The sequence below is a fragment of the Myodes glareolus genome, chromosome X, assembly GCF_982192425.1.
Source record: "Myodes glareolus chromosome X, mMyoGla1.1, whole genome shotgun sequence".
NCBI lineage: Eukaryota > Metazoa > Chordata > Mammalia > Rodentia > Cricetidae > Myodes > Myodes glareolus.
Window position 1 is genome coordinate 85,633,234 of NC_142053.1, and position 15,098 is coordinate 85,648,331.

A 15,098-nucleotide genomic window follows, 5' to 3' on the forward strand; every position below is an offset into this window, starting at 1 on the left:
GTCTTGGCCTAGTTAGGGTTACTGTGGCTGTGATGAAACACCACGACTAAAGCAAGGAAGGACTTGGGGAAGGAAGAGTTTACACTTCCACATCATACTCTATCACTGAAGGAAGTCAGGACAGGAACTCAAGCAGGGCAGGAGCCTGGAGACAGGAACTGATACAGAGGCCATGAAGGGGTGCTGCTTACTGTCTTGCTCCATGTGACTTGCTCAGCCTGCTTTCTTATAGAACCCAGGACTACCCACAATGGCTGGCACCTCCCAATCAATCACTAATAAGAAAAATGTTCCACAAACTTGCCAAAAGCCTGATCTTATGTAGGCATTTTCTCATTTGAGGCTCTCTCCTCTCAGATAACTATATTTTGTGTCAAATTGACATAGAACTAGCCAGCACACATCCCAAGCTATGTTGAAAAAAAAGAAACCTTACATCAATGAAGATCTTTTTGTTGCTATTATTTTACTTACTTAGACATCATAGTGTATAAGGTCAGCTGACAAAGGCTTATAAAATATGGCATTCTATTGTCTATGGGTTCAGAGTAAGTGTGGCTCCCATTTCAAAAGTAAATAGTTGACTAAATGATTATCAAACTGACCATCCATCTAAACCTCTTGAAAATTTGTTAAAAAAAAATAATCCCAGATTCCTGGCTTCTACTCTACACTCACTAAAATTGATCTTTTGACTGGGACATGAGAATCCATTATTTCCTCCTTTTCTCATCCCCATCCCCTATTTCCTCTCTCCTTCTTTTCCTTCTGTTCATCCTTCCTTCTATTTGTTTTTAAATTTTTTCCAAATACTGGTACAAACTGTTCAAGCCCTGGGCATTTGGGAGCATTTGCACAAAAGCATCCGGAGGAATGGTTGCTTAGTCTTCAGGGTGTTTGCTGTGAGTTTGTTCCATGAATCTAGTTCACCAGGATGTGATTCCACATGGCAAATCACCACAGGCAGCTCTGGGATCTGCCAAATTCTGTAGACAATAATTTATCATTTATTTTTACCAGATCAGATGAAAGTGAGGTTATATCCCTGATTTCTTTTACCAGAGGATGGAAGATGAAGAGGTTTTTGATTTGGAACTGGGGATTATAGCTCAGTGCTAAAGTATTTGCAAATCATGCTTGAAGCCTTGAGTTCCATGGAGTGGGACAGGGCAGAGGGGGAAAGAGAGATTCTTAATAGAGTTGCTTCCTGTGAGTGACACTACTTCCGGGCATCCTTTCTCCCTCCCTCGGATAAAGAAATCCTTTGAGAAATAAACACCAGAGAAATTGAAGGAAATAAACTGGAATGAACAAAAAAGGATCAGGCATGTTAAAGAGAAAGCTTTTGGAAGAGTTAATACATGAGCTGGGGCTTGATCAAATATAAATGCACAGCAAAATTTGGGGATTGATCTGTATCTTAGGACAGGCTGTCAAGACATTAAGAAGGGAATATTTAAGAGGTATGAACAAAGTCTAGTAGAATTCCTAGTGAAGGCTACCTTTCAGTAGGAAAACTATTGCCAAACTGATGTTGAGGGCATGAAAAGACATTACCAAGGGGCTAGGATTTGTTAGCCAGTGCTCAGGGCAGAATTAGACCAACCACAATGCCGGAAGGCCTTGGCCAAAGCAGGTACTTCAGCCTATGCTATTCTATCCACTCTTTATCTGGGCTTCTCAAACCTAGCCTTAATCCTGTTCTGTGTCCTAAGAATCACCTTGGAAGGAATGTAAGTAAGACTAAAACATACCTGCCTTCAATATGCCATCTTGGCTAGCTGTAGGTTTTTTTTTACTCAGAAGCTGCTTAGGAAAAAATATTCTTCCCACCTCAAGTCCACCACTATCAGTAGTGTATTCACAGGCTGGCCACTGAGCAAGACATTACCAGTCATGTGGCTAATCCCTCGTATGGTCATTGTCGCATACCTCTTCAATCATCTTGCCTTGCCGCGTTTAGTTTTTCCTTTGCACACTTGACTGTAGCCTGCCATTTTGATAGCATCTGTTCCTCATTCTCTTGCCCTCTTCAACAGCTAAAAAGAAAAAAAAACTCAAAAGAAATATTATTAGAGGTTTGTCAGGAAGAAAAGGGAAGAGACTATTCCATAGGGCAATGCAGCTTCAGAAGTGATTAGTGTTCCACTTTGTCTATAATGTGTGTGTGTGTGTGTTGGGGGGGGGGGCGAAGAAAGCTTAGCTCAACAGAACACCAGGAAAATGGATTAGAGCCAGACTGCAAAGGTCTTGTATGACATATTAAGGTGTTTGCTCTTCGTATTGTAGTCTACTGGGGGCAGGCCATGGAAGATATTTAAGTGGTTGTGCACATTCTGAGCTGGCTGAGTTGTAAAATGATCAGTCTGGTGGTGAAGATGGGAAGCGGGGAGACCAATTAGGAAACAAATCTTGCTGGCAGGAGTTGATGGAAGGCCTGACCTAAGGTGTTGCTGAGGGAATGGAATACAGGGACAGATGTGCGCTCGGTTCAAGCAGACCCTGCTGACTTTTCAATGGGAGGCACTGTGGAAGTGCTGAGAGAGATAAGTCTAACTTGGGCAGTTTGGTAGATGGCACAACAATTCATCATAAAGAAACAGGTTTTGTGAGACATTTGCTGTGCTCAGGTCCAGACATCCAGGTAGAGATACCCAGTGAGTAACTGCAACCTAAACTAATTGTCAGGGTGGGGCCTGTACAGATTTAGTAAGAGAAATGCTAGGGACAACCAATGTTTTATAGAATTATAGTGTGGGGCATCACATATATACTGTAATATGAGTAGTGACACTTTGGAAGAAGATTCCCAATATTTGGTGGTAATTAAAACCATGAATAGGCATAAGATAATTTATGCAACTAGTTATAAGTAGTTTCAAGAGACGAGAGAAAACAGAGAACTCTCAACAGAGGAATCTAAAATGACTGAAAGACACTTAAGGAAATGTTCAACATCCCTAGTCATCAGAGAAATGCAAATCAAAACAACTCTGAGATTCCATCTTACACCTGTAAGAATGGCCAAGATCAAAAACACTGATGACAACTTATGATGGAGAGGTTGCGGGGTACAGGGAACACTCCTGCATTGCTGGTGGGAATGCAAGCTGGTACAACCCCTTTTGATGTCAGTGTGGCGATTTCTCAGAAAGTTAGGAAACAACCTTCCTCAAGACCCAATAATACCACTTTTGGGTATATATCCAAACATTGCTCAATCATGCGACAAGGACATGTGCTCAGCTATGTTCATAGCAGCTTTTTTTGTCATAGCCAAAACCTAGAAACAGTCTAAATGCCCCTTGACTGAAGAATAGATGAGGAAAATGTGGTACATTTACACAATGGAGTACAACACAGCAGAAAAAAATAATGACAGCTTGAATTTTTCAGGAAAATGGATGGAGCTTGAAAACATTATTTTGAGTGAGGTAACCCAGACCCAGAAAGACAATTATCACATGTACTCACTCATAGGTGATTTTTATGTTTAAAGCAAAGAAAGCCAGCCTACAAACCACAATCCCAGAGAACTTAGACAACAATACAGACACTAAGAGAGACTTCCATAGATATAATCTACATGGTAAGTAGAAAGTAGAAAAAGACAAGATCTCCTGAGGAAATTGGGAGCATGGGGACCTTGGGGGAGGATTGAAGTGGGGAGGGGAGAGGCAGGGACGAGAGAAAAGTAGAAGGCTGTAGATATAGCTATGGGAACCAGCTGTTATGTGGGATGCTCTGGCCATATTGTAGGGAGATTTATTTTCTATGGTTGTCTCTTCCTCCCAGTTCTCAGCTGAGTATGGAAGGTGAATTTAGGGCTGATCAGCAGGCTGACCAGAGCTGGTGTGGTTTTTGTAAGCCCAAGGAGGACTTATGTTTTACATGGTACTGTCCCCTGCCTTCTTGTTCTAACCAGCAGTGATAATCATGGGATGTGAACTGTGGTCTTGGGTCAGCTTCTCTGCTGTGTCTGGTTTCCCATCATCTACTACTCCAAAGATTGTTTTAGCTCCTGAAAGGTGGCTTTGTGTCTAGAATAGTGGGTTCTCTAAACCTTCCCAACCTAGAAGAATGGAACTAAATGCAGTGAAACATCTGAGCAGAATAATTTCCCCCTAACAAAGTGGCTTTTTTACCATTAGCCCTTTCAGTCCTAACGTCAAGGAACTCTCTTTCTTTTGCCCACAGCTCTCAAGGAAAACTTCCTGGAGATGAGAGCTGAGGCCACAGGTATGTTGTTTCTACCCTTCATTAGAAAGTGTTCAAATAAGCCCTTTTCATGACTTCTAAGACTTTGGAAACTAGAATACCACACAAGTCCAGTGGGTGGGAACTTACTCCATGTCTCAGTTTGCCACCCAACAATTACATATCCCTTAACCTTACTTCATTTGTGAGGTTTCATATGATTTGAAGTTTTCTTTCCCCACCATTCCCCCTCCACTATATTACTGTAAGATTGCTTTTCAGCCGAATTCATCAGAAATCCCAGGCTGGATATTTTGGCCAAACATGTTTCCTTTTCCAAGTCCCAATTTCTGTTTGTAAAATGAGATGATGGAACTGTCTGCCTCCGCCATGGTTTGAGTCTATAAGGACGCCAGTGACTTCCTTTTTGATATTTCGACAAATGTCAATGTGTCTATAGTGGGACTTCATTCCTTGAAACCAAGTAACTACTTCAGGTCTTCCCACCTGAACCATCCTCTTTAGTCCTTTATGTTCATTTGAGTGTGCAGAACTTTCATATCCATGATCTCATTTGATCCACATCACATGCCAGAAAGAAGGAGGATACTATGTGTTCCAACTCAACAAACAAAGGAACTGAAGTTCAGAGGGGATAAGTGACTTGCTAAGGTCACAGGAGGCTTGGGGGTCAGGAAAATGTCTTTCTCTGCGTAGGACTTTTTGATTGCTTGGTTATCAGATCTCTGGCATGACATGAACCAATGTGAACGTTAATGAGGTCCAAGTATCTGGAGTTTGGCTTGCCATGTGCTCCTTAGCCTTCTATGTTTTCCTGTCACTGCCAGTCCTCCATGGCCTAGAGATAGATAAGCTATGCCTTATCAGCCTTAAGAATGAAGGCCTGGGCAAAGGAAGTTTGGAGATACCGAATGGAGCATAAAAGCAATGACTAAGATGCAAGGAAGGAGAACAGGGCGGCAGGCTCAGAAGTTTTAGTATCAGGATTTTGCTTCCCCTGTTGGTAGATTGTTTTAGGGGATTGGAGGTGGGGTCAAAGACAGTCTCTAGTCCTATTTATAGCAGCCTTGACCTGTTGCTTGGGGTCTAAAGTACCAGACTAGGTACCAGTTACAGGGTAAGAAACTAGAGAGACCCCCCCCTACTTTTTAACACCTGTTAAATATTCACCCAGGCTTACCTAACTGCCTATTTTTTTTTCTTTTCATTTTAGGTTTGAAAGGACTTGGCCTCGAGGGACCCTTTCCAGGTTGGGGAAGGGTCTACTTCAAACCCATGTGAGCTATTTGGTGCTGAAGAGCAGCTCATTTCTGGCCTGGAACCTTCAGTGTCTGGGAAGCTATAAAATAAGGAGCACACGTCTTCGACATGTGTTTGTTTCTCCTTTGTATTCTGTCTTCATCTCCCCAGAATGTCTGTTGTGAGCAGCTCCAAGGACACTGGATGCCTGAATTCTCTTAAGCTCCAAGCTCTACCGAAGTGAAAATCCCCACTGACCTGTACTGAAGAGGGGAGCCCAGCTTTCCACTCTTCTCTGAACTTGTTGTTTCCTCAAAGGTCACTGGACTCTGAATGATTCAGGGTTAAAGACTGATCTTGGGGGCCTCACCCTGATCTAAAGGCCTCTGGAGTTGGGGCCATTGTTTACCTTATTTGGAAGGGACTAGGGACATTAGTTGAATATTGGAGAATTGTGTCGTGTCTCTTTCTGAGGATATGGACACGAACTAGTACCAGATTGGCACCCTGGTACCATGACATGTTAATGATATCCAGTGGGGCCAGTCCGCATGGATGATCCCACATAGAGCCCTTCGCAGTGCTAAGCATGTTTTGCATGTCAAAGCCTAGGCTGTCTGGATTTTCCTTTTTCCTACTTTCACCCAATAGCTTCCTTTCCAGCAATCAACAAATAAAACAAAACAGAAAATGTCTTTGTAAAAAACAAAACAAAACAAAGCTGGGAGGGTCAAATGTTAGGAAAAATTGTTAAGATTGACTTGAGTCCGAGGAATTATTGCTGTTGCTTCTTATTTGCCTCTAGCTTACATGCTCTTTTATTTCTTGAAAAAAAAAAGCAAACAAGCAAATCTTATAAGCAAACAAAACCAAATCTTAGCCAAGTGCCTGTGGAATCTGGAACTCCACGATGCCCCCAAGATGACATATACAATTCCACGAGGGAATTTGTATGCCTTTTCTGAGCAGATGGTTCATAACATTCTACTGGATTTCAAATGGGACTGCAACCCAATAAAGGTTAAGAACCAGAGCCCTTGAGATAAAAGACTCTTTACAGCCCATAAAGGGTTGGATTAGAAGGAACTTTCAAACGCATTTAACAGCAGCTTAGTTTACATGACGAGCAAGTTAGCGACCACAAGAGGACAAGATCCCAGGTGTCTGAGCTCCTACATAAGGTTCCTTTTAGTACACCACATTTATCTAGGAGGGGGCCTTGTAGGTGGTGGCTTTAATGGTTCTTTTGGGAGGTATTGACTTTTATTCTCTTTCTTGAGCCTCTCATATTTGCCAGCAAGTGGAAAATTCAAGCTATAAGCCGCTGGTCCTTTCAGCACTGCTGGAGTCATTGAAAGTGCACTAAAGCGAAAGCGGCGCAGGGAGTAGGAAATCTGAGGAATAGACATTTTTGAGCCCTGGTTTTTAGGGTGTTGGTGCTTCTGTTTCTGTGCAGATGCCCGAGCCCCGGCCTCTGAGGCTTGCGGGGCTCTTACTGAGTTCTGATCTTAGAGCAGCAATCTCTCTGTTAATGAGGGAAAGGCCACTGTATGTGGAGAACATGGTCACTGGAGTGAGCCAGGATCCATGGAGGATTAGGAAGACAGTTTGAATCTAGTTTTCCTCAGGCAAAATGCTGTGGTAAACACTAAAAGTCTTAGAATACTATTGAGAAGCAGAGAAAGACATTGCAAACCCAATAGAAGTAGTCTCTAGAAACTTTGCACTGTGATTGCTGTGTTATGTGGGACATGAATGAAAACTCAGCTGAGAAAGGAGGGGTCACCAGCTTTGGAGGTCAGGGAGCAGTTGCTGGGGTCGTTCTACTTCTGCATCAACTCCCTTTGGAGAATGAAACAAAGTTTCTCCCTTTGACAATCTGCTTTAAAGAGCAAAATTGCTGTGGTGAAGCTTGCTGTCGTGAAGTGAGATTGGCGTGGTCTCTGCTTGCTACATAGATGCTCACTCCGAAGAGGGGATCAGAAGAGGCCATATGCGCGTGGGTAACTATGGGAAATTAGCAACAACCCTAGCAAGTAGGCAAGAGAACTGTTAAGTCGTGAGCTGATAGTGACAACAGAAGCGCTAACACTTATTAAGCACCCACTGAGTACCAGATACTTCAAATACCTTATACATCATCCTAATAACAATCATGCAAGTACTCAGCTTCTTGTACAGACTAAGATGGTACCCAGTTGTGTTGTTGCCGGCTCTAGTACACAGACATGATGTCTACTAGAAGTGTGATTTCCATCCAGACCTCTCAGAATTTGCACCCTCTGCAATTTTCCCCATGTCATTCAGAGGTAGGTATTTAAACGGAGGACACATTGCTGGAGGTGAGTTGACTCCTGACTCCCATATGCCTAACCAATATGAAAAGGAAAGCAGTGAGGGAGGGGAGCAGTGCAAGGCCGCCTCATAAGGGAGTAGACCATAGGCTGAAAGATAATCCCTACTTGGGTTTTCTTTTCACTCTGAGTTGATCCGATTGGTATTATGTTTTAAGAGATCATCGAACCTCACCTTGTGAAGTGAAGAATTTGTTGCGATCAGTAGCTGTGAATTAGTCACCTTAGTCACTGTCTGGAGAGAAAGGGTCCTTCCAGGTGTGGCTGTGTTTTCCCAATACATCCCTACCTGTCACGTGTACAGTTTCATCAAGAAGACTGGTGATATCCATGCATGCACTTTGAGAGAACGGAAGTTCTCTGTGCCTTTGTGGAATTTGATGCCCTGGGGTCACCTCGCTACAAAGGTTTTCCGTGGTGAAAGCAAAAATCAGGGGGTCATTTAATAAAAAGAAATTTCATTGAATTTTTATATTTCAAGTTGAAAGAGCGGTATTAAGAAGTATCCAGCCAACACAGGACAAAACTAAACATTCAATATAAGAAACAAAATAGTGTCATGTAAGAGTGCTTTGGAAGTAATGGGCTACAATAGGGAAGCATCTTCCCCTTTTCAAGACATTACTTTATTCTGTAAGAACTACAAAAAGTAAAGGAAGTAGTTCGGCAACTCATGAAATAATTGCTTTTGAAAGAACATAGACCAGTGAAGCTGTTGTTAATGAAGGGGCAGACAGTTGACCTTGACACATTAGACGCCTACCTACAAACGCTTTAGCGACAACAGCAACGGAAAATACAGAGTGAAGCAAGATAACTTGACAAGAAATTGTCAATGAAGAAAAGCCTTCATTTTCATATGAAATTGCCTATATGAACTATGGTGTGAAATCAGAGAAAAGAATGAGATCCTTGAGCCCATTCCTGTATTTTCAATTAAGTGCAGATTTCTCTCTTGAATAAATGCCCTCCATCTGCAGTCTCGTGATGGAAATAATCTTTCAGCATGTCAGGAATGATGGTGCACCCACCATCTACCACTTACGCTGTCTTGCAAAAAATTCAAAGAGAACTCAGAACAAAATGTTTTTGAACCCAAGAGTCTTAATCTATTCAGCTTTGCCATTCTCTCGGGCTGCATAGCATCAATAAGTGATAGCTAGCAAGTCTGTCTTGTAGGTAAGGAAACTTGAGGCCCAGGGAGGTGAAAATGACTTATCCATAAAAAGACTCTAGAAATTGATAAAAATCCAAGATTGGAAACTGCAAATGGCTTTCTATTTACCACAGTGCCCCAAATTAGTAGTGAAAACAAACGTCTGGGCTAGAGAGATGGCTCAGCAGTTAAGAGTACTGGTTGTTCTTCCTGGGGTCCTGAATTCAGTTCCCAGCACTCATATGACAGCTCACAACCATCTATGAGTATAATCACGGGATCCAATGCCCCCTTATAGTTTGCAGAAGTACACACAGACAAAATACCCATATGCAGAAAATTCATAAATAAATAAATCTTCAAAAGAAAATGAATCCCAAATATAACTGGAGATGTTTTGAAATAGGATTAATGAAAATATCAATTTTGGCGTCTCGTTAGAAATGCAGATTGCTAGGATCTACCTGAGACATCTGGAATATGAATCTGTATTTTAACAAGACCCCACAAGAGATTTCTATGCACATTAAAATTTTGAGAAACACTTGGCTGAGTCTGCTGTAATCTGTTGAGAGTCCATGCCGCTCTGCTTCTTTCATTGGTTTGCACGTGGCCTGTGATTGTGTTGACAAGTGAATGAAGTTCCTCTGTGTCCAAGAATAGCAGGCCGAGTCTAGGGAATACGCAGACTGAAAGTTACTCGGCTGTCAGACTGTGCAAGGGAAGCAGTAGACAGACAACATGTGGCAGTTGGAAGGAACTTTTCAGGAGCTCTGTGGTCGAGACTCAGCTTTGCTACTTCCTCTCTGAGAAGCCAAGCACGCCATTCACATCGTCTGCCTTTTCTCAGAGGGGTCTTTGCAACTTTTAGACTCAGGTCGTGATGTAAAGACAGTGGGCAGCTCTGCGGCTCTTCAGCCGGTTTAGCATTTCACAGAAGAAAGGCAATACTGGGAGGAAATTTTAATAACAAAGCAGCGTTAATAGAATTTGCAAAGACCAGGAGGAGCACAGCTCGTTAATTGACTGCAAATTAGTTAATTTTCAAATTCAAGTATAACAAAGACTGCAGAGTTCCGAGATTCAACTGCTTTCAGGCCACCTACTGGATGAATCAACTCGTATTGTGGCTAAGGCTTTGCATGACTTAGTAAAAACAAGATTCCTTGCCTCAGGTCTTTGGCAGATGCTTTGGCAGTGGGAGAAGAAACTTAGAAACATCATCTACTGCTTACCCCTCCAGGTGAATCTAATGCCCAGTATTTGAGAACCACTAGCTTCAAGGTAACTTCTTACAGGTGGAGAAACAAACTCAAGTCTCAAAGGACTTGCCTAAGGCTGTACCCAAGCATAGGAACTATACCCACTCGTTATAGTCCCAGCATACAGGACTTTCCTTAGGTGATCTGTTTGCCACAGTCTAGACACCTGCTCCCAACAGCAAGCCACCCACGCAGAGGAGGTGTGCTGCATTGTCATCTGGGTGTTTTGTTTTTATCATACATCCACAAGCCTTGCTTTTGAGTCCCACACAACCCCTCTCACCTCAGAGCAGGAATGAGTTTCCCACTTTGTTGCTGCTCAGAGGGGTATCATAGCGTAGGAGGCAGAGTGGGCCTTCGGTCTTTCAAATCCTCCTACGCCGTGCTGTTTCTCTCTGGGAGAAGAGGCAGGCCTGCAGATCCTTAGTTTTTCTCCTGAGAAATGTCATGAGCTCTAAGCCCTTGGGTTTTGGGTTGTAAACCTAGCCTTTAACTAGCTCTCCTGGTTCAAACCAGATTGATTATTTTTCCTGTTGGAGTATAGAAGAGGTTTGTGACTTAAAATTTTGCAGAACAGTCTTAGGTTCTTTCTGTTATTTTGTCCTCACATCAGCTGCTTCAAGGGACAAAGTATTTCTCAATTTGACAGATTTGGGCAACTTGAAATACAGCAGCACTGTGTTAGTCTTTATGGCTGTTCTAATGACTGATCACAAGTTTAGGGCTGGAGAGATGACTCAGGGTACAAGCACTTGTTGCTCTTCCAGGGAACCTGGGTCCAGCTCTCAGCACTCACATGGTGGTTCCCAACTGTCCAGTTCCAGGGGATTTGACTTCCTCTTCTAGTCTGAGGGTACCGGCAAACATGTTGTGCACATACATACATGCATACAGGTAAAAACATGCACAAAGATACATCCAGTATTTTTTTTATCAAAAATTTAGCACTTCATTTATTGTCACCTCACTGTTCCTGTTGGTCAGAAGTTTCCCTATAAAATAGTTGAATTCTCTGAGTGGTTCTCATCTGAGATACACAGTTCTCTTTTGAGTTCAGTCAAGGTTGTTAGCATAATTTAGTTTCTTCTGTAAGACTGAAGTCTTTAATTATTTTTAGCCTTTTTACTTAAAAATTTTTGACATACAATATGCTTTGATCATATTCTTTCTCTTTCCTAGATATTTCCCAGATCCTCCCTGTCTTCCTGCCCACCCAATTGCATGCTCTATTTATCAAAAAAAACCATAAAATAAAAAATTCAATAAGACAAAAATGTAACAAAACAAAAACGCTCTCCTTTTTTAAGCCAACTGCCTGAATTCTTCTTGAATTTTTTTTTTTGCTTTTTTTTTGCCTCTTCTGTTTAGGGTTCATCCCATAACAATGACTGGATCTACTAAAATCAGAATTTTCTCCATATTTTAATAACCACATCAGTCTTAATTACATCTTAATATTTTGTAATGAATCACAGTTTGGGGTATGGAATTGTTTTAGGGGACATAATAGATGCTTGCAAAAAGTATGAAATAGCTACCTCCCTAATCTCTGCCTTTTAGTTTCCTAAAGGTCTGTGATGGTAATTGCACTTCCATTGCCATATCACTTGATTGTAATGGCAGACACTTGTTTACTTAATGAAAATGTGTTTTTAAGTTCTTTGACTTGCCTTAATAGCATTCCTGTGAGGTTCCCTCGGCACTATACCATTTTATAAAGGAGAAAACTGAGGCACAGAACGCTACATCATTTACCCAAGTTCCCACACTCAGGATTTAGTGAATTCAGGATTCAAATCCAGACCGTTCTTCTTCCTACCTACTGAGAGAATTGTCAGTAATCAACATGGAAAATTCTAATAGTGGGGAGATAGAGGCAAGTTTGATTGTAAGAGTTCTCTAAGTTTGTTCCCGGTGCCCTTCCATTTGGATAATGGATAATTATGGATAAATGGGAACAAATGCAGATGAGATTTTTGAAGAATTCTCCTAAGTACAGAGACTTGCAAGGTTTTATATGGCAGAGTGGGGTGCAATCTTTTTGTTCAGAGGCTCAGAGGTGCTTGTCCTGTGACGGATAAAGTCACGATGGACCATCAGGGATATATGTGTTCTTGAGCAGTATTTGCACTTGAAGGCTTCTCATTGAGTATGGCCTCTTCCTGTGCGCTGTCTGTCACTGTGACAAACACCAGAGATAATCAACTGTTTTGTCTCAGTTTTCAAGTTGTCAGTTCACGGTCGTTTGGACCTTTGCTTTGGGTGAAACAACCTGAGGGGTAAACACATGGCAGAGAGTTGAATCACTAAATTCAGTCATGCAGCAAACTAGGATAGAATAGGAAGAGGCTCAAGTCATAATCTACTCATCAAAAGTACACCCTCAATGGCATGGTGACTTCCCATTAGTCCCTACTTATAAAGCAGCCACCATTTCCTGCACAGTGTCATAATGGGGACACAGCCTTTAACATGTGGGCCATTGGAGGATATTACGTATCCAAAGCACTTACACTTAATTTCTGTTAATTTCTCTGAACTCTCTATATAAAGTCTGACTGCGCAGGCCCTTAGAATACCTGCCAAGATGTTACCTGAATGTAAAGCTGAAATGAAGTTTTTCTAGCTCTGACATTGAAGCTACACAGTGGCCTTTTCTCCGTGCCTACCTCTTCCACTAGTATTGCCAATCCTACATTTATTCCTCTGGTTTCTTCTTCCCCAACTACTACTACCCAAAGTACTGGAAAGTGCCATTCTCCTGTTAATCCCAGACACATCATGATGTGAAATTGGTCGGACCTCAGTCCTGATTGTCTGCCGGCTCTTCCTTACACTTACTGTTATCCTGTAAGTTAACAGTTCTCTTCCAAGCCTAGACCTGAGATCTAGGTGAACTCAGTGTTATACTGAGTCCATCTATTACTCTCTTGACTTCTTTTCTGGACATTGCCAGTCAGACTCTGGCTTTTATATTCCCACCATTAGAAACAATGTAAGTGATATTCACACACGCATGCACACACACACGCATACCCCATAGAGCATAACCTTTATCTTCGGTACTCATGTTTCCCTGGATTTCTATGATTAAGACTAACGGCCCCGAGATAGACTGTATGCCTAATAGCTGCCGCTGCAGCAAGTCCTTCTCACTCAAATATATGTTGTCAGCCACATATTTGTCAGTATTAGTCATTATCACCATTATCAGTGGCGGTCATGTCTCAGTAGCTTTCCAGGAATGGAGACTCCTCTTCATCTTCCCTAGATCAGAGCATTGAGCTATACCACACAAGGAGACGTTTCTAAATGGTGACCACTACTTAATCTTTGGATTCTTCAATGTGAACCTGCATCAAATGAAAAATTTCATCTCTCTGAGCCCATAACTAGCTGTACTGACTCCTACCAAGCTGTGTCTATATGCCCATAGCTGGGTCTGTTTGTTTGTGCATTTCTACCATGCGGAGGTTTTCTGCTCATATCTTAGGCTCACCTAATTGGCCCTGTGCATTTGTCAATAGTGAGACTTTAAAGATTCTTATATTTGACTAGGGCTGGTTTTTTTTTTTTTATAGCTCAGCTCCTGGTGTCTTCAACCTCCTGGCCATCCACCTGATGTCTTGTGATGTAAGTCTGTTCCCCACATCCCATTGCTTTCTTCTTCTACATTTTGCACTCCTGCTCTCTCTAAGAGTTGTGGTGTGGTATTCACGACCAGGCCCTCAGCAAGGGGGTAGTTGTGTTCTGGAGAGGAGAAAAGAGATGAGAAATAGTGTACTACTGGGTCATTTCATCCACAATTGGAAATTAACCTTAGACTCTTTGGCTGTCCAGGTTATATCACATTATCTTTCCTGACGTGAAGATGGCATCACAAAATGCTTTAGGGAATGAGTCTAAATATAATTTGAATAGATTGTAAGAGCTCCAGGAAAGAAGCACAGACAAACCAAAAAGCTATGCCAGTCCCATTGTGATGTGGTGACAAGGGGTGGAAATAAAACAGCTTTTGATTTGTTATATTAGAATTCAGAGACTTGATTGAAACAAACTGCTAGGAGGTAGGCTACTCTGTAATCAAAGAAGGGAAACAAATATCATTAGGTACCAAGCATGGAGTAGGAGAAACCTGAATCCTTGGAACTTCCCGGTGGTATGGGGTTAGAGTTAGAAAAGTAATTTGGTGAAAGAAAATACATGCACACATGAGGGGGGAGGAGGGAGGGAAGAAGGGAGAGAAAGTTTTATTTGAGCATCTTGCCACCTTATTTTTGTCCCATATTACACATAAAGAGATTAAATTCAGAAAAATCATTACTTGCTCAAAGTCACAGTAAGTAAATACTGAAAACCAAAGTCGAAATAAAAGCTTACAGGACTCCAGAGGCTACAAAAAGGTTTCCAATGCTGAAAACTCCTGTTGTGATAAAATATCTTGAGAAAAGTGACTCAAGGAAGGGTCATTTTGTCTCACGGTTTAGGGGTTCAATCCGCCGTGGTAGGAAAGTCACAGCAGCAGATGCTTCAGGCAGTTAAGCACATTGTGCCTGTGTCTGGGAATCAGGAGTTATGGTGCTGTTGCTAAGTTTTCTCTTTTTTAATTGGTCCAGGATTCTAGTCCAAGAGATGATGCTATCTATCCACATTTATGGTAGGTCTTCCTACCTCAGTGCGACCTAGAAACTCTCTCACAGACATGCCCTAATGTTTATCTCCTACGCTATTCTCTCGGCATGATCAGAATTACCAGTATATCCCAAGCTATGTGTGGGACTTATGATTAGGAAAGAAACTGTTATTTGTGCATGCTATGCTGATGATGTTGGACCATGGGAGTAAATTAAAGGTGTGGTCAGTGCCTGA

General features: G+C 41.9%; 1 protein-coding gene across 2 annotated transcripts in view; it reads left to right on the forward strand.

Moving 5' to 3' along the window:
- The window catches only part of Ophn1 (oligophrenin 1), a 327,366-nt gene extending 317,855 nt beyond the window's left edge, over positions 1 to 9,511 (forward strand). For both annotated transcript variants that reach the window (XM_085684928.2, XM_085684927.2), the window contains 2 exons: positions 4,198 to 4,239; positions 5,432 to 9,511. In XM_085684928.2, the coding sequence (XP_085541054.1) occupies positions 4,198 to 4,231 (34 nt within the window). In that variant the 3' untranslated portion in view covers positions 4,232 to 4,239; positions 5,432 to 9,511. The remainder of the gene's footprint in view (positions 1 to 4,197; positions 4,240 to 5,431) is intronic.
- Positions 9,512 to 15,098: the final 5,587 nt, after the last annotated feature.